The following is a 27,342-nucleotide window of genomic DNA, read 5'->3' on the forward strand; positions in this document are numbered from 1 at the left end:
ATCACTTTAAATATATTGTGCCACTCCCTTCTGGCTTGTAGAGTGTCTGCTGAGAAGTCAGATATTAACCTTATGGGAGTTCCCTTGTATGTTATTTGTCATTTTTCCCTTGTTGCTTTTAATAATTTTTCTTTGTCTTTAATTTTTGTCAATTTGATTACTATGTGGCTCAGTGTGTTTCTCCTTGGCTTTATCCTGCCTGGGAGACTCTGTGTTTCCTGGACTTGGGTGGCTATTTCCTTTCTCATGTTAGGGAAGTTTTCAACCATACTCTCTTCAAATATTTTCTTGGGTCCTTTCTCTCTCTCTTCTCGTTCTGGGACCCCTATAATGTGAATGTTAGTGTGTTTAATTTTGTCCCAGAGGTCTTTTAGACTGTCTCCTTTTCATTCTTTTTTCTTTATTCTGTTCCGTGGCCTTGAATTCCACCATTCTGTCTTCCAGGTCACTTATCCGTTCTTCTGCCTCAGTTATTCTCCTACTGATTCCTTCTAGAGTATTTTTCATTTCAGTTATTGTATTTTCATCTCTGTTTGTTTGTTCTTTAATTCTTCTAGGTCTTTGTTAAACATTTCTTGCATCATCTCGATCTGTGCCTCCATTCTTTTTCCAAGGTCCTGGATCATCTTCACTGTCATTATTCTGAATTCTTTCTCTGGAAGGTTGCCTATCTCCACTTCATTTAATTGTTTTTGCGGGGTTTTGTCTTGTTCCTTCATCTGGTACATAGTCCTCTGCCTTTTCATTTTGTCTATCCTTCTGTTAATGTGGTTTTCATTCCACAGGCTGCTGAACTTTAGTTCTTTTTGCTTCTGCTGTCTGCCGTCTGTGTAGAGTGTTTTTTGTATGAGATCCTCTCTCTAGCCTCTTACTTCTAGAAACTCCTATTTAGACCAACTGTCTGCAACCTTTTTCTGTAAAGGGGTAGGTAGTAAACGTTTAGGCTTTGCAAGTCATACCGTCACCTACTCAATTCTGCTCTGTAGCCAGAAAGCAGCCATAGACAATATGTAAATGAATAGGTGTTGCTGTATGCCGATAAAACTATTTATGAAAACATGCTGCAGGTGGGATTTGGCCTTCGGGCCATAGTTTGCCAACCCTTGCCACAGACTGAGTGTCTCACAATTCTACATCTAAGCAGTGCCATCTGCTCTGCCCCAAGAGACTATATTTTCCTTTGGAAATCACTGCAAAAGAGAACATCTCTGCTTCTCAGCACACATTCCAGCTCTTCCCAACACCTGTGCTCTGGGAGCTTAAGACTTCTTCAAGAGTTAGGGGCTCTTGAGTGCTTGGCATCTGTATCAGCTAATTTCAGTAAAAGTACCTGTCACTTCTGGAATACATGTCAACAGCAACACTCTTGGTTTTGTTAGAGACACACTGTATTATAGATACAGACATACAACTTGGTTAAGCTTATTGATGGCAAACTATATTTCATCTTCTATTTAAAACTAGATTGTGCAACTTTTTACTAGTTGTTAATTTTTTGTAAATCTAATTTTTTCCTTCCAAACAAAGGAAAAGTATGTACATTTTAAAAACCACAGTGTCGGGCTTCCCTGGTGGCTCAGTGGTTAAGAATCCGCCTGCCAATGCAGGGTCCGCGGGTTCAAGCCCCAGTCCTGGAGGATCCCACATGCCACGGAGCAATTAAGCCCGTGCACCACAACTACTGAGCCTGCACTCTAGAACCCACAAGCCACAACTACTGAGCCTGCGTGCCACATCTGTTGAAGCCTGCGCGTCTAGAGCCCGTGCTCTGCAACAAGAGAAGCCACCTCAATGAGGAGCCCACACACCGCAACGAAGAGTAGCCCCCGCTCACTGCAACTAGAGAAAGCCTGTGCGCAGCAACAAAGACCCAAGACAGCCAAAGATAAAAATAAGTAAAATAAATAAATTTTAAAAAAATTTAAAAACCACAGTGTTCCCTTCTTGATTTAATACTCAATCTTGAGATCATTAAGTTCATAGGTTATAATTAAATTGTTCTTTACACAATGGCTTTGTATCTAGAAATTAAAACTGAATGTTAAATCAGTTATTTAAGACTATTTTATTATTAAATATATCCTACCTTCCAAAGGGTATATAAATTATAGATGAACTACTTAAAGAAATATAAAGTAAATATGCATGTAACCACTGTAAGTTCTTCCGGGATTTAGAAGGACTTTAGAATTCTTGAATCCTGTTTTCTTCCCCGCTGACATATATGATGTGCTTATTGTATGTTTTATTTTTACCATATTTTTAACCCCCTAAAATTGTTTTGTTTGTCAGTGTTCGTAGATTAACCCATGTAAGCATTCTCTTTATTCTTCAGTCCTTCTTGCACCTTAGACTTCCCGTCTTGGCTCACTTTCCTTCTACCAGAAGTACATAATTAGAAATTCCTTTTGTTAAGATCTGAGATGACAAATTCACAGTTTTTCTTTGTCCAAAAATGTCTTTATTTCAACCTCATTCCTTTTTTTAAATTAAGGCTTAGTTTTTTTAAAAACAGTTTTATGTTCACAGCAAAATTGAGTGGAATGTACTGAGACTTCCCATATACTCCCTACCCAACACATGCATAGCCTCGCTTATCATCAACATTCCCCATCAGAGTGGGACATTTGTTACAATCGACGAACCGATAGTGACACATCACAGTCACCCAAAGTCCATAGTTTACATTAGGGTTCACTCTTGGTATTGTACACTTTATGGGTTTGGACAAATGTATAATGACGTGTATCTATCATTATGGTATCATATAGAGTATTTCACTGCCCTGAAAAATCCTCTGTGCTCTGCCTCTTCATCCCTCCTTCACCTATAAACTCCTGGGAACCACTGATCTTTTTATTGTCTCCATAGTTTTGCCTTTTCCAGAATGTCATAGAGTTGGAATGTAGCCCTTTCAGATTGATTTCTTTCACTTAGTATTATACACTTAAGGTTCCTCCATGCCTTTTCATAGCTTGATAGGTCATTTCTTTTTAGCACTGGATAATATTCCATTGTCTGGATGTACCATAGTTTATTTATCCATTCACCTACTGAAGGACATTTTTGTTGCTTTCAAGTTTGGGCAGTTGTGAACAAAGCTGCTGTAAATATCCATGTGTAGGTTTTTGTGTGGATGTTAAGTTTTCAACTCCTTTGGGTAAATACCAAGGCGCAGAAATCCTGGGTACTGTGGTTTAGTCTGTTTAGCATGGTTAGTTTTGCAAGAAACCGCCAAACTCTTCCAAAGTGGCTGTACCCTTTTGTAGTCCCACTAGTAATGAATGAAAACTGTTGTTCCACATCCTCGCCAGCATTTAGTGTTGTCAGTGTTCTGGATTTTGGCTATTCTAATAGGTGTATACTGATAATGTCATTGTTATTTTAGTTTGCATTTCCCTGATGACATATAATATGGAGCATCTTTTCATATCCTTAATTGCCATCTGTGTATCTTCTTTGGTAAGATGTCTGTTCAGATTTTTGGCCCATTTTTTAAATTGGTTTTTTTCCTATTGTTGCATTTTAAGAGTTCTTTTTATATTTAGGATAACAACCCTCTATCAGATGTGTCTTTTGCAAATATTTTCTCCCAGTCTGTGGTTTATCTTCCCATTCTCTTGACATTGTCTTTTACAGAGCAGAAGTTTTTTATTTAATGAAGTCCAGCTTATCAATTATTTCTTTCATGGATCATGTCTTTGTTGTTGTAACTAAAAAGGCACCACCATACCCAAGATCAATTTTGAGTTCTTTTTTGTGAAGGGTGTTAAGAGCTGTGTCTAGATTCTTTTTTTTTTTTTTTTTTTTTTTTTGGCATATGGATGTCCAGTTGTTCCGGAAACATTTGTTAAAAAAAAAAACTGCCTTTGTCCCATTGTATTGCCTTTGCTTCTTGGTCAAAGGTCAGTTGACTGTATTTATGTGGATCTATTCTATTCCATTGATCCATTTTGTCTTTTCTTTCACAAATACAGTACCACACTGTCTTGATTACTGTAGCTTTACATTAAGTCTTGAAGTTGGGTAGCGTCAGTCCTCCAGTTTTAATCTTCTCCTTCAGTATTGTGCTAGCTATTCTGGGTCTTTTGCCTCTCCATAAAACTTTAGAATCAGTTTGTTGACATCCACAAAATAACTTGCTAGAATTTTGATTGGGATTGCATTGAATCTATAGATCAAGATGGGAAGAACTGACATTTTGACAATATTGACTCTTCCTATCAGTGAACATGGAATATCTTTCCATTTATTCTGATTTTGTTCATCAGAGTTTTGTAGTTTTCCTTATATAGATCTTCTATATATTTCGTTAGATTTATACCTAAGTATTTCATTTTGTGGGTGCTAATGTCTCATTCTTTTTGTTAAAGTTTTGTTGAGATGTAATTAATTCACTTACCATACAGTTTATCCATTTAAAGTGTACAGTTCATTGGTTTTTTATTATGTTCAAAGATATGTGCAACTATCCCCACAGTCAATTCTAGAACATTTTCATCACCTCCAAAAGTAACCTTGAACCTTTACCTCTCCATCTTGATTCTTGAAAGATATTTTTGAAGATATAGAATACTAGACTAGGAATAATTTTTCCTAGGCACATTGAAGGTATCATTCTACTGGCTTCTGGCTTCTGTCTTCCACTGTCAGCCTTACTGTGACTCTTTTGAATGTAATCTGTCTCCCATGATTGGCAAGAGGGGAAGCTTCCCTATTAGACCCTTCACCATTGGGTAGACACTGAGCTTGCTCTTCTGCCCCACAAGCTCCAAAAAGCAGATGAAGCCAGAGGTTTCAGCACACCAGTATAGCAGTGGTTTCACAATCCTACTTACTTCTCAAGGGTACCTCTTCATTTATATTTTGGCCTGACAGTTCTTTACTATCTTGCCAGCACATTATTACTTTTAAAAATATTTTATCTAGCATTTTACATTGTTTTCAGTGAGATAATCAATATGGCTATTAAGCTTGCCACATTACCAGAAACAGCATTAAAACAGTTTTCATAAATCTGAACAGGCCCAAATGAATAAATAATTTATGAAAATAAATTTTAAAATTTCTACTCAAGGGCTTCCTTTTGGGAAATAATCTCAGAGTGATATGACCATCTGTGTATTCAGATATTTAGGGGATTTAGAGTACATATCCAGAACTTCAGAGGTGTCTTTTATTGCCCATATAAGTGGACAAATAGACATTATACAGGACAAGTGGAACTTTTCTTTTTTTTTTTTAAAGGGAGAAACTTTTTTAAAATTTATTTTTTATTTTTATTTTTATTTATTTTGTCTGTGCCAGGTCTTAGTTGCTGTGTGCAGGATCTTCGTTGCGGCATGCAGGATCTTTTAGTGGCGGCAGGCGGACTTCTTAGTTGCGGCATGTGGACTCTTAGTTGCGGCATGCGGACTCTTAGTTGCGGCATGCATGTGGGATCTAGTTCCCTGACCAGGGATCAAACCCAGGCCCCCTGCATTGGGAGCGTGGAGTCTTACCCACTGGACCACCAGGGAAATCCCCAAGTGGAACTTTTCTAATGAAAATCTCACTGCCATTTTTTTCCTAAGGACTTAATAACTAAATTATAGTTACAGTATAATTCAGTCATGCTGGCTGGCCTTTCTGAAATATTTCAAAATAGTATTAAATATTCCACACCCTAAAAAAAAAAGTGCTGTAAGATATGAGACAGGCAAAAGCCAGACAAAGGACAGTACTCTCACCATTATGAGTATTAAAAAGGACTATTTGCATACAGTGGAGTACCATCCTGCCTGCCTGGAAGATTCTGACCAGTTCTTTCCACTGTGCTGCATGCAAGGCCAACTGCATGGACAGGCCTATGATGTCTCCCTGCTGTTAGCCAAACTGCCAGTGGGCCAGGCAGCACATGAGCAGGTCTGGAAAGAGCATGAGGAAATTTGTGCACAAATCAGCATTAAATGAAACTAAGCACACCTAAGTTGAAAGTTATAAGTATGGGCAATGTCTTCTCTGTTCATTTTTCTAAAAAGAAAGCTAAAACTCAAACTTTTAGGTTCAAAATTGGACACTTAACCCTATCTGCATCATAAGTCTTTCCTTAAGGAGGCAGCTTCTGGCTACTCAGCCAGTATCTTCTCAATTTCTCCAGACCCCACCAGGCTTCTCTTTGTGTTGCTAAATATTCAACTTGCATTTAAAAAGAAACAGGCAAACATACAGGTGATCCAGGTGGGTCTTTTGGCTTTTGGAATGTAACTATTTTGGTGCTATTAGGCTATCTTTTTACACTTTGCAACAAAATTGAGTGATTTTTTTTTCCCATTGTTTATCTCAATATGGATGTAAAAGTGCATTGCAACTAATTACCTTACATCCAATATCCCTGGAAACTTAATAATACTAGTTTGGGTTTATATGTGGTTGACAGTCCCAAATGTTCTCCCATATCTTTTCTTACCATCAGGTTAATTGTGATGTGAAGTGGTCACTCTGCTAACTGCTTGGAAGAACCAGGTCTTAAATCCAAATCTCCTCTAACTCCCTCATTCTAATTTATCTACCATAAAACCTCTGCTCCAGAGGCTGAATTACATGAGCATTTAAAATAAACTAAAAGCTCTCTTGTACTTATTATCTGATTTAGAGATTCTTTCGAACAATGGATCATATACAAATAATTCTAAATTGTCAAACTTCTTTCTGAGAGTAAGAAAGCTCTGCCTTGTGAGTGAAGGACCTATTTGGGGGAAATTAAGAGAAGCAGAAATGCATTCTTTGTGTAAGGAAATGATCCTGCTTACTCATTTTATGGCATAAAATAAACCCAAGAAAAATCTCATTGCATTGAGACAAAGTCTCAGTGTAACACTGTAAAATCCCATTGTAATGTGTGGTGGGATTGTAAGAGCACTATGAATTTATTTTCCTATACTCAGGTGGCAGGAGGTGGGGTGTGTGTGGCAGAGCCATCTTTCTCAATGCTGTGGGGCTGACAGCACATGTCACAGATGGAGCAAGAGGTGAGGGTTCAATCTAGGCTGGAAGCCAGGACCTTTTTCTTTTGGAAACAAGTGAGAATTCATGGCCCTGATCCTCCTGTCACCAACAGAACCAAGCTGTAGAGGTAATGGAGAAGTAAGGATTCATCACCCCACTTGGAGAACAGCACCTCTCCAGACTAACTGTGTGAATTAATAAAGAAATGGTAAGAAATAGTTCTCCTTGTTCTGAAGTTCCCAGTATAGTCTGTCTTTTTTTCTTTGGTTTTGTTTCCCAATGTTAGGATCATTTTTTTTTTAACTAACAACAACAAAAATGTATCATATTACAAATAAAGCTACCCTACCACAAAGGCATAAATAACTTCCATACAGCAGCTGGTTTAACTCAAACAGACCCTAAGGAACATCCTATGACTCTATCTGCCTTTTCATGCTTCCTTGTCTCAGTTACCCATGGTGTTTGACAATGAGTTTCTACACTTGATTTTAAGACCTAGAGCAAAGCTTCTTAATGCTGAGTGTGAGCTGCTGTTACATCTGCTGTACTTCTAGCTATCAAGTAGTGTCGATCTGATGTCTCGACAGTGTGGAAGGCCACTGTATGCCACTCATTGTGTGTATCATTTCATTTCTATATAAGACTTAGAATTAAGTAAAATTCCAAAATCTTCTGAAACTTGGGGCAGTTATCTACCAGAGTCCATAACTTCTGAAGGTGAAAAAGTAAAACCCAGTGTCCTGCTTTTTTAATTATGAAAAATTTCAAACATACACAAAAATAGAATATAATGAACCTTCATATATCTATTATCCAGTTTCAATAATTATCAAGATTTTGCAACACTTATTTTATCTCTCACCTTACTTCCCCCTCTTTTCCCCTTATTTGAATTATTTTATTCTTTTTGCAGTTCTTAGCTTTCATTACTTTTGAAAATTCTCAGCCATTATGGCTTTAGATATTGCTTCTGCCATTCTCTCCCATCTCTCATTTGAGATTCCAGTTTACCTATACGAGACCTGTGTTCCTCTATTTTCCATTTCCTCATCTCTCTTTGTTTTGCAACTGATATATTCTTTTTTTTTTTTTTTTTTTTTTTGCAACTGATATATTCTTTTGACCTGCCTTCCAGTTCTCTAATTCTTTCCTTGGCTGTGACAAGTCTGATGTTAAACTATTGAGATCTTAATTTCAGTTTTCTATTTTTCAGTTCTAGAATTTTCATTATGTTTTATGTAATTTCATTTTTCTGCTAAAATTCTTTTCTATTATTAAGTTTGCAAACATACTTATTATAATTATTTCTTAATTGATTTATTAGAGCCTCAATATCTGCAAACCTGTAGGTTTGTTTCATTGTCTATGTTTTTCTCTTGGTTTTCAGACAGTTCTTGTCTTTTTGTATGCCTGGTTATAATTTTACTGAATGCAGGACACTGTGTAGAAAAATTAGAGAGATAATTGAGATTCAGGATTATGTTATCTTCCTTCAGAGAGAATTTACTTTTGCTTTTGGCAGTCAGGGTAGAAATAGATCACCTTACTCCAATCAGGGTTTGAAATGATTCAGTCTTTGTGAGGGCCAGTCTGTTTCTGGCTTACCACTATTCCTGGATTGTAGCCCTTTGGTGGGGGTCACAAATGAAAGTCAGGGATGTTTACTAGCGCTCCTTTTCATCTTTGCTAAGCCCTGAACTCCAAATTCTGTGTCTCCATATCCTTGAGACTGCCAAAACTTCTGCTCAGCTGTTTAGCCTATCTGCCTCTACTTTCAAATCAGCAAAGGGAAAAGCAGCAACAAATGTAAGGATCACCTACTTGAGCTTCTGTTCTTTCTGCCATTTTGACACATCCAGACCCCTGTCCCTCTGTGGTTCTTTGACACCTTCAAACAGATTTTTATAAATATTTTGTCTAACGTTTCTTGTTCTTAGCACAGAGTTTGGTCTGAAACAGGGTAACCCACCATTGCTGGAAGGAGAAATTATGCTGAAGAAATTTAAATCAAAACTCAGTCATTACATCATTTTACCCATGCATACTTCAGTTTGTATCTCTGAAAAATGTGGACATTTTCTTACCCACAATGCCATTTCATGTTCACATTTCCTAGATTGAATCAGAAATGTCTTTTTACAGTTATTTTAAGATGCAAAAGGTCTACAAATTACATTTGACTGTTGTATCTCTTAAGTCTCTTTTAATCTAGAGTGTTCTCCTCCCCTGCCATCTTTTTCTTTTCATGCCATTGACCTGTTGAAGATCCTGGGTGAAGGTCCTGTAGGATTTCCCATATCTCGAATTTAGCTGGTTGCTTTTATTTGTTCCTCTATCCCTTGTTTTTCCTATGAAATGGAATTTAACTTTATGGGCTTGATTAAATTCAGTTTCTTTGTTTCTGTTTTTGTTTTTTGGCAAGGATCCTTTATAGGTGGTGTAAAATCCTTCTTATTGCATCATATCAGATAGCATGTAATGTCTGGCTGTCCCACTTTAGTGATGCTAAGGCTGATCAGTGAGTTCATATGGTAACAACCTAATTTATTCATTTAAAAATTTTCCATCATTCTTTGATCTACTGATTTCATCTAGTGATACTTTTTTCGTGGATTCTTCAAGAGTTGCAAAATGCTGATTTTTCTAATTCCATCATTAGAATTAGATTTCACATTAATCAGCTAAAATTCACATCAGCTAAAATTCATACATTATAGCTATTTGGTTACTCTAAAATACAGTTTATACAGTCAAGTTAAGCTCTTGTTTTAAATTCAGCGATGTATTTTATATCAGTTCTAAAAAATAATCCTAACAATAAATGGTTTTTCCTGTCATATAAATGTCAAAACTGCTACCTGTAATGAATCAATGTGATTGGTAATTGCATCATGTGGAAAAACCTCAGCAAGACCAACAACATAGGTCCTGCCAGCATAGGTCCTGCCATGTTTTTCTCTACCCCCTTTTAACTTGAGACGTGCCAGTTCCCTGACCCTCAGCCTCCTTGTAGAATATGGCAGCAAGATCTTGGTGCTTATGGGTCTGAATTAAACTAGCAGGTGTGCTGCTCCTTTTCTCTGCTTGTTTAAACACCTTCTTCCTATACACTTACTCACCACAGAAACACCAAGGGCACTTTTTCCATTCTAGGCCCAGCATCCTGGACCATGTGATTGCTAGCACTGTACCCATGAAAAGAAAATTTACAACAACACCCAAACAAGTAGAATGCCTTGCTGAATGATTTTGTTATTGCATAGTTTGCTTGTGTTTTTTGTGGCAGCATTTCAATTTCTGAATCTTGGAGTCAGCTCTGACTGCCAGACCCCAGCAAGTCTCCAAGTCCCGTTGAATCAGCTGTAGGACATTTTTTGCATCAGATCCTTCTTTTCTGTTCTCATTACCACATCCTGACTCAGGTCTCTCTGCCTCTAGAGTCTCTTTTCCAATCTATCCTGTTTCCTATTCTGATGAAACACCCTCAGCCCCCTCTGTAGTGCCCAGCTGCCTGCAAGCAAAGTCTAAACCTCCTAGCTTGGCGTGGATGCCGCTGCACAGCCTGGCCTCAGGTGCACCTCCTCTCCCGCTCTTCTTTGCTGCCGCTCAGATCATGCATTCACTGGCCCTTTGTCTCCAGCCTCCTGTACCATTGCCAGAGCTACCCGCCCTTCCCATGCTCCACATGCTGTCCTAGCAGCCCATCCCCTCTTCCAGTCTGAACCAGCTCAAGCTCTGCTGCTCCGAGGAATCTCCCTGATCACCGCGGTCTCCACTGCTTCTGGAGCACCCATTGTCTGTGCCGTGGTCTGGCAGCTCTCACAGTCCTCTCTGTATCATAACTCAGTTTGCTTCATATCTGCAGTTAGACTGTATACTAAGCAAGGGCAGGGACTGACCGTGGGCTTCTTGCATCCTTTGTGCACTGGGCACAGTACCTGGCCTCTCCTAGCTACTACACCTTCCCCTCACCTTCCCACTCAAACTCCTGTTTTAGTCCTCGCAGTCCTCAGGCATCCCTGATTCCTTCTCTGGTTCAGCCTCTCAGCCTGGCCTTGATTCCTGACAGTCCTGTGATTGAAGACCTCTTGCAGGCCTCCTCTCATCACTGTCACACACGGTAAAGTTGATGAAAGCCCATGCCCTGGGTAGAGAACTTCTCCCAGCAGGAGTGAGCGTCACCAGTTTTCCTTGGGGTGCTATTCCAGCAAGTAATCATGATGCTTATTCCATATGTCAGCTGGGAGGCCTCCAGAAACAACCCAGGCACACACTCAGCACCCCTGCCAGAGCTGTTAGGCTGCTCCGTAAATATTTATGTGGAAGTCCCCCTCCCAGACACTTCCTCATCCTCTCCTGATTAAACTCCACTTCATTTTTTAATATCTTTAAGCAACCAGAGCAAGTACCTTTCATGGAGTAATTATGCACCACTTTCTCTGCCACCATAGAACCAAAGATTTTCTTTCCTTCTGCTAACTGATGTGACAGACATCCACTTAATGGAATGATTATTAGTATGAAATTACATTTTGGCCTTTAAATTTAATTATGCCACATTCACAGCAATAAAATAAAGTTCCAAATGCAGGTGTGCTTTTCAAGGAAAGTGTCCAAGGCAATTAAGTACAGGGCAGTGGCGTCCTATATTTAAGCCTTTTGTCTGGGGCTCTTAAAATCTTTTCCACACAAGTAGATAATGATGTTCATTTTGTAAGGGGGAGAGGTGATGTGACTGATCTCTTGGCATGCTCAGAAGACGATGGGAAATCCAGGACCCAGGTGTCCCCTTTGTTTCCCCCCTTCCCTCCCTTTTCAGTTGTTTAAAAGAAGCATGGCCGACCTTCTATTAATTTAAATACCTCTCTCTGAGGTACTGCTTTCCACTTCTTTGAGAGCCTGAATGAAAAAGGTTTCTATATCACATTTCATGTGGGGAAGAGTTGGGGTTCAGGGAGAGGGGATGGTTTGAAGATAATACACTAATCAGAGAACATACATGTCTCTCCTGATAAAGCTCCCTCATCTTTATTACACAGTAGAGCCTAAATGTGGGTTCCATGACTAGTTCATAAATGAAGAGCAGAACAGTGCTTGGCACATGGTAAGCCCCGTATAAGTCACGACTCAGGGTTATCTTTTGGAGGCCTACAGGCAGGCACCTATGTTCTCTGGACGGGGAGCATCTGGAATGCACCCTCGCTCGTGCCATCCAACAGTTTGGATGCGTTTCCGTTTTCCCCACCGAGACAAACCTTCTCAGATCCTGGGGAGCCAGATTAAGTCCTCTTTCCCTCTTCCAGGAAACCTTCCCTGGTCCAACCCATCATCATAACTCTCCTTTTTCATAACTCCTGTATCATTTTCTCAGTTCCACACTCTTGAACTGAGCATTGCCGTCTACTAGTTAATGTAGGCTTCATCGGGACACTAAATCATGCTCTATTCTGTGATATTTTTCAACTGTGGTATGAATGTTTGCCTTGTGTCTCATGGGATTATTGGGCCTTGAGGAAAAAGATCATATATCTACAGTATAGTATGTCCCCCGGCCCCAGGATCGATCTTGCACGTACAGCAGGAGCTCAGGAGACTCTCAGGCTAGAGGATGTGGGGGGCAGAAGAGGCCAAACTGTACACACTTTGTTGAATCTAACATAATACATTCTTGTTGAATCGAGTTGAAATAACACTGGGTCTGAAACATAGCCCTGGGTTTTCGTTCTTCGGTCCACTGCAACACCCTGTTCTATTCTGTTGTGTATGAAAGAGGTCAAGTATGTACAGAGTTCCTACATGCAACACGGCAGCAAACACAGATGGGGTGTCTGAATCCAAAGAGTCCAGTGATATATATATGGAATCTAAAAAAAAAAAATGGTTCTGATGAACCTAGGGGCAGGAATAAAGATGCAGATGTAGAGAATGGACTTGAGGACACGGGGAGGGGGAAGGGTAAGCTGGGACGAAGTGGGAGAGTGGCATGGACATATATATACACTACCAAATGTAAAATAGATAGCTAGTGGGAAGCAGCTGCATAGCACAGGGAGATCAGCTCGGTGCTTTGTGACCATCTAGAGGGGTGGGATAGGGAGGGTGGGTGGGAGACGCAAAAGGGAGGGGATATGGGGATATATGTATATGTATAGCTGATTCAATTTGTTATACAGCAGAAACTAACACAACATCGTAAAGCAATTATACTCCAATAAAGATGTTAAAAACAAAAACAAACAAAGAAACAGAGTCCAGTGATGACAGAATAAATACACAGGGCCTGTAAGGAAGGTGCACTGTGGTGAACGATGGTCTCTGCACTGAGACTCGGGGGGCTTTGCGGTTAAAAGGAGTGTGTGGGCATTTCTAGATGGCGAGTCCTGAAAGCTTTCATTCATTTACTTAACAATTATATACTGAGAGGCCAGCTTCTGGTCCAAGGCTATCCTGGGTGTTGGAGCTTCATGGGGGAGGTTGGAGGATAAGATTAGCACCTGGTCCCTACACCCCCTGCCAAATATAAACGCAGAGGTCCAGATTGTCTTCCTTCATTGTTTATTAGAGAGGTATTCCAGTCCTGTCATTTTTTTGCAATGCCCAGTGCAAAAGGCATTCTGGGGAACAGGAGACCAATAGTGTGCTTCTTCCCTCAGTATCATGTTCTCCCGGCGGCAAAGCTGATTCTTCTCAGTGGCTCACTGGCATTCACAGCCAGCGTTTGCTCCCACTTTCATAGTCTCCTGACTATGCTGACTGCACCAGTGAGAGCTACTGACACTGTTTGCCATTTGTTTTCTTCCAGGATTTTTTTCCCGGGAAACCATCCTGTCAGAGGCGTGCAGGTAATGAAAGTTGGCAAATTGCAGTTACATCAAGGCATGTTTCCCCAAGCGATGAAGAATCTGAGGCTGGTGAGTGTGCCAAGATCGCATGTAGTTCTGCCTGGAATACTTTTTCCTGGTTGTTGCTAGGCCTCTTCCTTGTGATTCCTAGCGACTCTACACACGTGTGTGCATGCACATGTGCAAGCACACATATGGACACACACGCGTATTTGTACACAAACACGTACCCATAAATGTTAAAAACCAGCTTCAAAAAAAAAATGATTTGTGATGTTTGCCGATTCCTTTGGTATAAACATGCCCACCATTGCTGATTTTAAACTACCAATGTCGAATCAACCAGTTCACAAAAATCAGTAAAATTTAACAATCAACTCCTACTAACTGGTGCAAACTGGCCTCAGACACCACTGCGCCTGTGCCCTTCTCCACCGTGGACAGGCCACCCTTCTCCATGCCTTCCCACCCACAGAACAGAATCCACATTCCCAGCCCCCTGACCACCTGTCTGCAGACCACCTTTGCAGCCTCCTCACCTCCAGCCTCCCCCCACCCACCTACACACACACACACAAACACACACACACACACACACACACACACACAGCTGGTGTACACTGAGCCGCTCACCGTTGCCCAGGCATGGTCCTTTCAAAGCTGTCTCCTTTGCCTTATATGCCCTCCCCCGACCCCAGCCCCTGGGCCTGGCAGAACTCTACTGACCCTTTAAGGCCCAGCTGGAATATTGTGTCCTCCCTGCCCCCCTACAACTCCGCTCACTCTGCCGGCTGAGCACTCATCACAGGGCAGCAGGAATACCTGCTGCCCCGCCCCCCAGGAGGCTGTGAGGTCTGGGACTTAGGAAGTACTCACTGCTGGAGGAAGGAGGAGGAAGAAGGGAGGAAGGGAGCGAGGCCGAGAGGTCAATACAGTGCTAGCAGTAAGTGCGGAGAAACTAAGTGGGAGAACTGGGTCCGCGTTGGAATGCAGTGTTAAAGAGTGACGCCTGTCCTCACCCTCTCAGTGAGTCTCCTCTGCCACTAGGGCCCAGGGCTCTCTGCTGTCTTGGCCTTTCCACCCTGGCAGAGCTCCCCCTCACCCAAACCATGGCTTCCAAAGGCAGAGCTCATGTGCTTATCTGGTCCAGGCACTGGTGGCGGGTATGGAGAGCTGGTGTGTGGGGTTTCATGGGCAGCACCTGGCACTTTCCCGGGTCCTCTGGGCCACGATGCCCTTGTCCGCAGAAGGGTGGAGAGACCCGGGCCCTGAATCAGGATCTCTCAGGGAGTGTCTAGGGGCTGGCTGATCCACATTTAGATGAGAAAAATAACAAATGCCTAAGGGATTCTTAAAAGTGAGATTCCCCAATGCTGGTTTTTGTTGAATGCTAGCCCTGTTGCCTTTTCCTGATCTCTAACTGAAATCAGCCCATGGTCAACAGGAAGAACCCTAGGATTCCTGAAGGTGTTCAGCTCTTCCTGTTCTCTTTGCCTTGTCTGACATCTTTACCAGACTGATGGAAGGACACTGGAAGCCTCCTGCAGTCTCAGGAGAACTTTCCTTTTCTGGTCTGGCTAATGGTTGTCAGCCAGTCAAATCAGTTGGGCAGAAAAGAAAAGACTCATTGAGGGTCTACTATGTGAATGTTCTGACAGAAAAACAACGTGGAGGAAATTTCCCAAGTATATGATGGACCCAACCCAGGGTCACCTCCAAGTAGGTATTTTATAAGTGATCAGATTAGTCCTTGATGTTTTATGGGACTAGAAAGTATTAATACTGCTCAAACGTACATGACTGATCTGGCCCTCATGACAGATGACAGCCATCTGAGGCCAGTGGGCCAGGCATTTTCGTATCCATTTGAAAACTGAAGGAGCTAAGGCTTGGAGTCACACTGAACCAGAGCCAGGTCCAGTCTGTTCGATTTAATCTAACATGTGTTGATTAAATGCTTCTATGAATCTGAATAAGGCCCAGTGTTGTCCTCACAGTTTAGTGGAGGAAACAGAGACGTGAACAAGTCATTAGATCCAGACTGGAATCCAAGGCTCTAGACTGGCCCAGCAAATAACTGAGACTCTCTAGTAACACTCAGTATAGAAATCCCTTCAGATCCCGCTGAGGTCCTGGTGCCAACTCCGAGGAGGATGTGAAGGAGAAATGTGAGGGGATTTGGATCTTTTCTGCTCTTCACGTGAGGCTTTATCATTGCCATCACATGCAGGACTCTTGGTGGAGACATCTCATACCCTCAGCTGCAAAGACAAGCATGAACGAACCCACACTGACGTCTAGATACAGATTTACGGGATATTTGTGGGCCAGGCGGATCACCAGCCCTTCTTATGACACTCTTATTGCCCTTTTATACCCTTCGTGCCCTGTTCCATTCTGTCTTCCTCACATCCTTCTTGTGAGCTTGCCTCATTTCCTCCAGAAGCCTCCCTTGGTGATTGTTTTAGCATCTTCTGCTCCTGGTACCAAAGATAAGCCCACATATGGACCCTGACAGCTGCCAAATGAAAGACCTCGGAGCAGCATCAGAACGTCTGTCGTGAGGCCTGGGGTTAGTCTTGGCCTTACCCAAACTTCCTGCTTGGCTCTGGAAAAGACACGGAGTCTCCTGGGTTCTGATTATCGACCAGAAAGCAGATGTTCACCCCGGCAGTGTCACGTAGTAGGAAGACACTCGGATTCAGAGTTCAGGTTCCGGTCCCGTCATTTACTACTTTTATGACTTGAAGCAAGTCTCAATCCCTCTGAATATAATTTTCTTATTTTAAAGATGAGGATCATACCTACCCCATAGAGTTATTTTAGAAGTAGATAAGGTAGTGTGTAAGGGTGTGTTTGGCTGAGTCCCAAGTGTTTTGAGAGTATAAAGGATTATTATTGTGTAGGAACCCTTGTTCTGATCACTCCCTCACTACCCGGTCCCTTTAGCACTTGCATTTGGAGCTTGGGGTTATACAGTGTTTCCTCTGTTGAACAATTATATTATAGAACTGCTCCCCAGCAGTTCACATGGGTGTGTTCCATTTCCTGGAGGTGAGTGGGAATTCCACAGGATACCTTTTGTATCTCCTGGGGCTACCAAACCTAGACACATGCCCTGAACACAGCAAGTTCTATCAAGTACCTACTTGAATGAATGGATTTTAATGAGGAGAGGTCTTTAAAAGCACCACCCTGGCCCTGTTCTTTTAGCTAATATGTATATGTACTATGTATGTGGCTAGTGGACCAGATCTTCTCAGGACATATGCTGACCATTTACTAGCAGGGTAAGGTTCTGCTCACCCAATTCCAATGCGTGGCAGGGGTTTTCCCACTTCAACAAGCAATTCTGACACAGCTGGGTGTCCTACAGTTCAGCTCAATTCTGACACCATTTACCTGGAGATGGCATCAGATCCCACTGCCCCACGAGATTGCCTTCCACACTTCAGATGCCAGTCACAAGCCCAAGTCGTCACATATGCTTCAGACTGACTGGCTATAGCTTAGAGGTTCCAAGGATGCCACCATGGTTTTGATTAATTTGCTAAAGCAGCTCACAGGATTCCAAGAAACATTTTACTTACTAGATCACCCGTTTATTATAAAAGGCTATAAATCAGGAGCAGCCAGATGGAAGAGATGCATATAGGGCATCTCTCCGAGTTCACCACTTTCCACGAATCTCCATGTTTTCACCAACCTAGAAGCTTTCAAACTCTGTCCTTGTGGGTTTTTATGAAGGCTTCACTACAGAGGCATGACTGGTTAAATCACTGGCCATTGGTGATTGATTCAACCTCCAGTTCCTCTTCCCTGAAAGTTCCAACCCTCTAATCATATGGTTGGTTATCCTGGCAACCAGCCCCCATCCTTAGGTGCTTCTAAAAGTCACCGTATTAAAATAATAAAGACACCTTGATCATTTTCATCACTTAGGAAATTCCAAGGGCTTTAGGAACTCAGTGCCAGAAATAGGGATGAAGACCAAGTATATATTTCTTATTATACATCACAGTATCACACAGAGGGACAGCCTGCACACCTCCGTCTTTTTGCAAGTTCATAGCACCTGTGAGTCTAGAAGCAGGGCAGTTTCGTTCTGCAGAAAGCCTCTCCTCCTGCGCTTTCTCAGGGCTCAGGTAACCCAGAGAGGGGCAAGGGAAGATATATTCTTGCCTTTTTAAACTGATGTTCTCTTTAGACTGGCACCCCCAGACATTCTTTCTTAGAAACTCTGGAAATAACAGGATGAAAGACAGAGTTTGAATAAGGGTTTCAAAGGCTGAGTTTGGAACAAAAATGAGAAAAGCTTCAGAAACAAAAATTAGTTACAGATTCAATTAGGCCCAGCCTCCTCCAGGAAAGGAATCCTCTTAGCCCAGCTCTGATTTGGTTTAGGCTCCCATCTCCCCTGGGCTCAGCTGAAATTCTTGTGATTGCTGCCACAGGACAGTCCTGGGGTCCCTTCACAGTACCTCCCTCTTGCTTTCTCCTGTCTCTAATCTATTTTCATTTCTTTCCATTTATTTCTTAGAAGAATTTTGTTAGCCACTAATTTGACTTCTTGGCCCTCAGGGGCAACCATTCTCATCTGGCCTGTCTTGTCAGTGAGCCTGCTTCTTTTCTGTGAGCTCTGCACGCTGCCAGCTCCCTCACCCTGGGCTAGACTAGCTGCTTTGTTAGTAGTGCCTTGTTAACTGAAGTCAGGCTGGAAAAAGTCAAACTTCTTCCCCCTCAATAGCCATTTTTTACTTAGATGTAAATTTCTTATATTACACTGTAATGTTTTTTCTCATCTCATATTTCATTATGTTGAAGCATTGTACACTTCTTTGAGGATCTTTTTAGCTTTTTCTGTACCTGAATAGGGAGCTCAGGCCCAGTCCCCAACATAGCTCCTCTCATACCCATGTGGTTATTAGCTATTCCAGCTCATCCAGGGAAAGCTCCAAGCACATGCTGGTCTCTCTCTACTCCAGCCTGCACCCCGATTTCAAGTCCCTCTAAATGGATGATTTAGAGCCTGCAAGTCTATTGCTCCCATTTCTTAATCTGCTACAATGATTTTTAACCTCTTTGGTCATGCTCTTATTTAGGAATTGTGTGAGGACCACTGACTCACCAGAGAAAAAGAACATACACACATTTTTTTTTAAATTGGGGTATAGTTGCTTTACAATGTTGTGTTTCTGCTGTACAACGAAGAGAATCAGCTATATGTATACATATATCCCCTCCCTCTTGGACCTCCCTCCCACCCCATCCCACCCATCTAGGTCACCCCAGAGCACTGAGCTGAGCTCCCTGTGCTATACAGCAGGTTCCCACCAGCTATCTGTTTTACACATGGCAGTGCACATACGTCAATCCCAATCTCCCAATTCATCCCACCTCCCTGCCCCCCACCCCGTATCCACACTGCACAACATTTTTTTTAATATTTGGTGGGGAAGGGGGTTTTAGGGACCACCTGAAGCCTCTCCATGGACTTTCTATAGGCCCGCAGTCTCAAGGTTAAAAAGCTCTCTTCTAAATGAATAACATCACCTTAACATGTGGACAGATGGGAGGGAGAGGGGGAGGACAAGAGGGCATGCAGAGGTGATGTGCCATAATCATCAGTAGTGCCTTCAAAGGACTGTTTGGCAGTCCCTGGCTCTGATATTTATGACTGTCCCCTACTGACTTAAAATAGAGAATATCAGTTTCAAGAGTATGTTTCTGAACCAAAAAATGAGAAGATAACTAAGAGAATAATCATAAAACGAAAGCATAGTGATTAAGTCACATTACAGGAAACAAGCAGAAATTTACCTACCAGAAAGTGTAAGCCCAGCAGTGACAAGGAACCAAGTGAGGAACCTGGACTTGTACTTCCACCTGGCAGTAACGTGGTGTCATCTGCCATACTCCTGCTGGAGCAATATTGGAGAGAGCCAGCTAAAACAGAAAGTTTACATAAAATTCAGAATCTCAACATAATACTCAAAATGTCCAGGTTTCAACTGAAAATCACTCACCATACCAAGAACAAGGAAGAGCTCAATCTTCATGGAAAAAAAGACAATCGACAGATTGCAACTCCAAGATAACAGATTTTAGAATTATCTGACAAAGATTTTAAAGCCAATCATAAATGTGCTCAAACAAGCAATTACAAACATCCTCAAAACAAATGAAAAAATAGAACACCTCAGCAAAGAAATAGAAGATAGAAGAAGCAAACAGAAATTAAAGAACTGATAAATACAATTACCAAAATATACAGACTGGAGCTTAACAACAGAATGGAAAGGATAGAGGAATGAGTTAATAATGAACTTGAAGATAGAACAATATAAGCTGTCCAATCTAAAAAACAGAGATAAAATGACTAAAAAAGGTAAAATTGAACAGAGCTTCAGGGACCCATGGTACCTATAACAAAAGATCTAACAGTGGAGTCCCAGAAAGAGAAGAGAAAGAGGGCAGAGTGGAAAAAGTACTTGAAGAAATAATAGTGAAAGCATTCAAACTGAAAAAAAGTAAAATTCTCTCTCTTCATAGATGTAGGAAACCCTAAAGATACCACAAAAGAAATTGTTCCAACTAAGAAATTCAGCAAAGTGGGAGGATGTAAAATTAACAACATGCAAAACTCAGTTGTGTTTCTATACACTGACAGGGAATGATCCCAAAAGGAAATTGAGAAAACAGTTCCACGTAGCATCTTACAGAATAAAATAATTAGTAATTAACTTAATCAAGGAGGTAAAAGACTTATACACTGAAGACTATAAAACATTGCTGAAAAAAATTAAAGATGACATAAACAGAATAATATTCCATGTTCATGACTGAAAGATTTAATATCATTAAGATGTCAATACAACCTAAAGCAATCTATAGATTCAATGCAATCTCTGTCAAAATCCCACTGACATTTTTTTTTTAGAATTGGAAAAATCCATCCTAAAATCCATATGAAACTTCAAGACCCCAATAGCATAACAATATTGAAAAAGAAAAAAAAAAGTTGGAGGACTCACACTTTCTGATTTCAAATTTTGCTACAAAACTACAGTAATCGAAACAACATGGTACTGGCATAAAGACAGCCATATAGGCCAATGAAATAGAATAGAGAGCCAGAAATAAACTCTCAGATATATGTCAAATAATTTTTGACAAGGTTGCCAAGACCACCCAGTGAGGAAAGGACAGTCCATTCAATAAACGGTGTTGGGAAAACTGGATATCCACATGCAAAAAATAAAGTTGGACACTTACCTAACACTATATTTTAAAAAATTAATGCATGGATTAAAGACCTAATATAAGAGCTAAAACTATAAAACTCTTAGAAGAAAACAGAAGAAAAGCTTCATGAGACTGGATTTGGCAATGATTTTTTTTGGATGTGCCACCAAAGGCACAGGCAACAAAGAAAAAATAGACAAATTGAACTTCATCAAAATTTTAAATGTTTGTGCATCAAAGGATGCAATCAACAGTGTAAAAAGGCAACCCACAGAATGGAACAAAATATTTGCAAATCACATATCTGATAAGTGAATAATATCCAGAATATAGAGAGAATGCCTAAACTTCAATAATAATACCAAAACAGCCCAATTCAGAGATTCGCAAAGGACCCAAATAGACGTTTCTCCAAAGAAGATATACAAATAGCCAAAAATCACATAAAAAGAGGCTTAACATCACCAATCATTAGGGAAATGCAAACCACAACCACAATGAGATACTACTCACCTGCTAAGATGGCTATTATTAAGGAAAAAAAACAGAAAACAACATGTATTGGTATGGATGTGGAGAAACTGGAACCCTTATGCATTACTGGCAGGAATGCAAAATGGGGCAGCCACTGTGGAAAAATAGTATAGCACTTCCTCAAGAATATGAAACATAGAATTACTATTTGATCCAGCAATTCCACTTCTGGGTATATACACAAAAGGATTGAAAGCAAGGACTTGAACAGATATTTGTACACCAATGTTCATAGCAAGCATTATTAACAACAGCTAAAAGGTGGAAACAACCTAAATGTCCATGGACAGATGAACAGATAAAATGTGGAATATACAGACAATGAAATATTATTCAGCCTTAAAAATGAAACCACATGGATGAACCTTGAAGACATTATGTGAAAAAAGCCAGTCACAAAAGGACAAATATTGTATGATTCCACTTATATGAGGTATATAGAGTAGTCAAAAACATAGAGACAGAAAGTAAAATAGTGATAACCAGGGGCTGGAGAGAGAAGGGAATGGAGAATTATTGTTTAGTGGGTACACAGTTTCAGTTTGGGATAACACAGAAGTTCTGGAAATGGATAGTGGTAGCGGTTGCACAACAATGTGAATGTAATTAATGCCACCGAACATAAAAAAACTGTACCTGGGGATTCAAGAAGGTAAGTGATTGTGAAAATGACTATACTGCCCAAGGCAATGTACAGATTCAATACAATCCCTATCCAATTACCAATGGCGTTTTTTACAGAACTAGAACAAAAAATCTTAAAATTTGTATGGAGACACAAAAAACCCCGAATAGCCAAAGCAATCTTGAGGGGAAAAAACAGAGCTGGAGGAGTCAAGACAGTATGGTACTGGCACAAAAACAGAAATATAGATCAATGGAACATGATAGAAAGCCCAGAGATAAACCCACGCACCTATGGTCAACTAATCTATGACAAAGGAGGCAAGGATATACAATGGAGAAAAGACAGTCTCTTCAATAAGTGGTGCTGGGAAAACTGGACAGCTACATGTAAAAGAATGAAATTAGAACACTCCCTAACACCATACACAAAAATAAACTCAAAATGGATTAGAGACCTAAATGTAAGACTGGACACTATAAAACTCTTAGAGGAAAACATAGGAAGAACACTCTTTGACATAAATCACAGCAAGATCTTTTGTGACCCACCTCCTAGAGAAATGGAAATAAAAACAAAAATAAACAAATGGGACCTAATGACACTTAAAAGCTTTTGCACAGCAAAGGAAACTATAAACAAGACGAAAAGACACCCCTCAGAATGGGAAAAAATATTTGCAAATGAATCAATGGACAAAGGATTAATCTCCAAAATATATAAACAGCTCATGCAGCTCAATATTAACAAAACAAACAACCCAATAAAAAAATAGGCAGAAGACCTAAACAGACATTTCTCCAAAGAAGACATACAGATGGCCAAAAAGCACATGAAAAGCTGCTCAACATCACTAATTATTAGACAAATGCAAATCAAAACTACAATGAGTTATCACCTCACACCGGTTAGAATGGACATCATCAGAAAATCTACAAACAACAAATGCTGGAGAGGGTGTGGAGAAAAGGGAACCCTCTTGCACTGTTGGTGGGAATGTAAATTGATACAGCCACTATGGAGAACAGTATGGAGGTTCCTTAAAAAACTAAAAATAGAATTACCATATGACCCAGCAATCCCACTACTGGGCATATACCCTGAGAAAACCATAATTCAAAAAGGCACATGCACCCCAGTGTTCATTGCAGCACTGTTTACGATAGCCAGGTCATGGAAGCAACCTAAATGCCCATCGACAGACGAATGGAATAAGAAGATGTGGTACATATATATAGTGGAATATTACTCAGCCATAAAAGGGAACGAAATTGGGTCATATGTAGAGACGTGGATAGACCTAGAGACTGTCATAAAGAGTGAAGTAAGTCAGAAAGAGAAAAACATCATATATTAATGCATATATGTGGAATCTAGAAAAATGGTACAGATGAACCGGTTTGCAAGGCAGAAATAGAGACACAGATGTAGAGAACAAATGTATGGACACCAAGGGGAGAAAGCCGTGGGGTGGGGGGTGGTGGTGGGATAAATTGGGAGATTGGGATTGACATGTATACACTGATGTGTATAAAATTGATGACTAATAAGAACCTGCTGTATAAAAATAAATAAATTTTTAAAAAAACCTACAAGAACTTAAAAAAAAAAACTAAGTGAATCCAAATAAGAAAAATCCAAAGAAATGCACATCAAGACTCATCCTAGACAAACTTCTGAAAACTAAAGACAACAAAAATATCTTAAAAGCAGCAAGAGAGGGGCTTCCCTGGTGGCGCAGTGGTTAAGAATCCGCCTGCCAATGCAGGAGACACAGGTTCGAGCCCTGGTCCAGGAAGATCCCAAATGCTGCGGAGCAACTAAGCCTGTGCGCCACAACTACTGAGCCCGTGTGCCGCAACTACTGAAGCCCACGCGCCTAGAACCCATGCTCCACAACAAGAGAAGCCACCACAATGAGAAGCCCCCGCACCGCAAGAGTAGCCCCCACTCGCCACAACCAGAGAAAAGCCCGCACGCAGCAACAAAGACCCAACACAGCAAAAAATGTAAAAAATTAAAAAAAAAAAAAAAAACGCAGCAAGAGAAAAATGACATCTTGCTTATAGGAGAAAAACAATTTGAGTTACAGTGGCTTTCTCATTAAAAACCATGAAGGCCAGGGACTTCCCTGGTGGTCCAGTGGTTAAGACTCTGTGCTCCCAATGCAGGGGGCCTGGGTTCGATCCCTCGTCAGGGAATTAGATCCCGCGTGCCACAACAAAGATCCGGCATGCCGCAACTAAAAACAGATCCTGCGTGCTGCAATGAAGATCCCGCACGCAGTACTGAAGATCCCGCGTGCTGCAACTAAGACCTGGTACAGCCAAATAAATAAATAAATAAATATTAACAAACAAAGAAACATGGAGGCCAGATGAAAGTGGCACATTTTTCAAGCACTGAGAGAAAAGAACTGTTGAGCCAAAAACCTATACTCGGCAAAATAGCCTTCAAGAGTCAAGGGAAAATCAAAACATTCTTAGATGAAGGAAAAGTAAGAGAATTTGTCACCAGCAGACCTATTCTAAAAGGATTGCTGAAGGAATTCTCTGAACAGAAAGTAAATAATAAAGGCAGGAATCTTTGAACATCAGGAAGAAAGAACATGGTAAGCAAAAGTAAGGGTAAATAAAATAGACTTTCATTCTCCTCTTGAGTTTTTGAGATAAGCTTTGACAGTTGAAACAAAATTTATAACACTGTCTTCTGTGGTTCTAAATGTATATAGTGGAAATATTTAGGTCAATTATATTTGACAATTATATGTCTATGTCTATATATATATATATATATATATATACACACACACACACAAACAAGTACACTCAAAAACATTACAGAATTCTAAAAAAAGCAGTAATCCACCGGAAATGCAAGAAAAAGAAAATAGAAGCAAAAAAGAAAAAACCAGAATAAACAGAAAATTTTTTTAAATGGCAAACTTAAAACCCTAATATATGAATAACCCCATTAATTATGCAAGTGATCTATGTAAAAAATATAAATTGTCTAAAATATACTAATTAAATGACAGAGATTATTAGAATGGATTTTTTTTAATGACCCAACTATATGCTGTCTATAGGAAACTCGCTTTAAATATAGTGATATAGGCACGTTGAAAGTAAAATGATGGAAAAAGATACATCATGAAAACACAGTTCATCAAAAGAAAGCTGGAGTGGCTATATTAATATCAGATAAAGTAGATTTTAGAGCAAAGAAAATGTTGCTAAAGACAGAGAAGGACATTATATAATGGGAAAAAAAGGTCAGTTTACCACGAATACATAGCAATTCTAAATGTGTATGCACCAAACAACCCAGTTGCAAAATGTGGGAAACAAAAACTGATAGAACTAAAAGAAGAAATAGACAATAGACTTATGGATACGAGTATAGCCGGGGACATCAACACTCCCTGTCAACTACTGACAGAACAACTAGACAGAAAACCAGCAAGGATATAGAAGAATTCAACAACACCATCAACCAACAGGATCAAATTGACATTTATAAAACTCCACCCAGCAGTAGCAGAATACACTTCTTTTCAAGTACCCACAAACTGTATACCAAGAAGGACCATATTCTGGGCCATAAAACAAGTCTCAATAAATGTAAAAGGATTCCTGTCATACAAAGTAAATTCTCTGACCCCAGTGGAGTTAAATTAGAAATCAATAACACATTTTGAAATGAAACCAAACCTGCACCTCCTAGCTCTGTGTCTGGGACTTGGTTTGTCCATAGAATTTATCTAGTCCAATCTCCTCATTATTCAAGTGAGGAAACCGGAGCTCAGGGAGGAGACATGATGTCTTCAGGGTCTCTCAAGTGCTCAATAAATATGCATTGGATCGATTGATTAGTTAAACATAACAACACAACAGCAACTCTTTCTGGAATAGCTACTCCCACTGGAAGGCACAGACCTGAGCTCACCACATCTGTAACCCCTTCTGGGGTCTCTCCTCTGGACCCCCCAGCACCTTACATCTCCCTTTATCACACACTGTCCTGCTAGAACCCTGATTTCTGGCTGTGCCAGAGCTCCTCCCAGGGCAAGGACGAGTCTTATTCATGACAGCTGCTTAGCCGATATTTAGTGTATGAATGGATAGATCTTTTCTTTAAGGAATCTTGCCTCCCAGGAGGACAGGTCCTTCCAGTGGATTCTGTACAAGGTGTAGAGCACAGTGGAGTCAGCAGGGGTGCTGTGAGCTCAGGAAGGTCATCCAAGGCTTTGGGATTTCCTGCTGCCCCTTGTGAAGGGCTGTGGTGGCTCTGGAGCTGCTTGAGGGGTTGTAGGTCTGTCTTCTTACATGTCCTGCTTTGGATGCCCCAGCGCAGGCCCACCACCTCCCACCCCTCTACTCTGCTTTCATCCTGAGGTGGGCAGAGTGAGAAAACTTGCCTGCATTTTCCCCTCTTGTGATCTGATTCCAGAGGTTTTTATCATGCATACATTTCTTTTCCCTCTGATTTATATCCATATTTAAATCCTGCTTGGGGAAGTCATTACTGGATTCCCTCAGGCTTTTGGTAGAGAGTATATGAGATCCTTGATAAGCTTAATATATTTTTATTAAAAATTAATAAGAAAGCTATATTGTTTGCAACTTTAAATCATAATTTAATTCATTTTATTTAATATATGACCCACAATTCTACAATTACTTAAAAAAAAAAAAAAAAAGCTGGGATGAGATTGAAATCAGTTCTGGGGACCCGATCTTTCAAAGACCCTATCTTTACTCCTGAGTGAGCCATGCCTGTCGTGTGGCAGACAATCTGTGCTTCCATTTCTCGTGTGACATTTAGAGTCAGTACATGGGGGGCAGCAACGCCCCCTTGAAGGCTTCAAATAGGTCCTCTGTGGAAGATTACAGGCAGGCTCTTTTTAAATGCTACCATTAAAAAAATAAAATTTAATGGAAAGAGATAAGCTTTTCCCAGCACAGGCTGGCTCTGATTTTATATTTCCTTAATCTGTTGTACATATTGCTGCAGGAAACTAAATAAAAATTGTCCTCTCTGACATGTGCATGTGTGGCAGTTGGGAGGGGCTGAGAGAAGGGAGACACAGACCTACAGCAAACA

At 40.6% G+C, this 27,342-nt stretch overlaps 1 protein-coding gene across 1 annotated transcript in view; it reads left to right on the forward strand.

Moving 5' to 3' along the window:
- The window catches only part of SMYD3 (SET and MYND domain containing 3), a 714,015-nt gene that overhangs the window by 673,362 nt on the left and 13,311 nt on the right, over positions 1–27,342 (forward strand). The window contains exon 11 of the mRNA XM_082341269.1: positions 13,793–13,901. Within this exon, the coding sequence (XP_082197395.1) occupies positions 13,793–13,901 (109 nt within the window). The remainder of the gene's footprint in view (positions 1–13,792; positions 13,902–27,342) is intronic.

The sequence above is a fragment of the Balaenoptera borealis genome, assembly GCF_965194805.1.
Source record: "Balaenoptera borealis genome assembly, chromosome: 1".
In the NCBI taxonomy this organism is placed as follows: domain Eukaryota; kingdom Metazoa; phylum Chordata; class Mammalia; order Artiodactyla; family Balaenopteridae; genus Balaenoptera; species Balaenoptera borealis.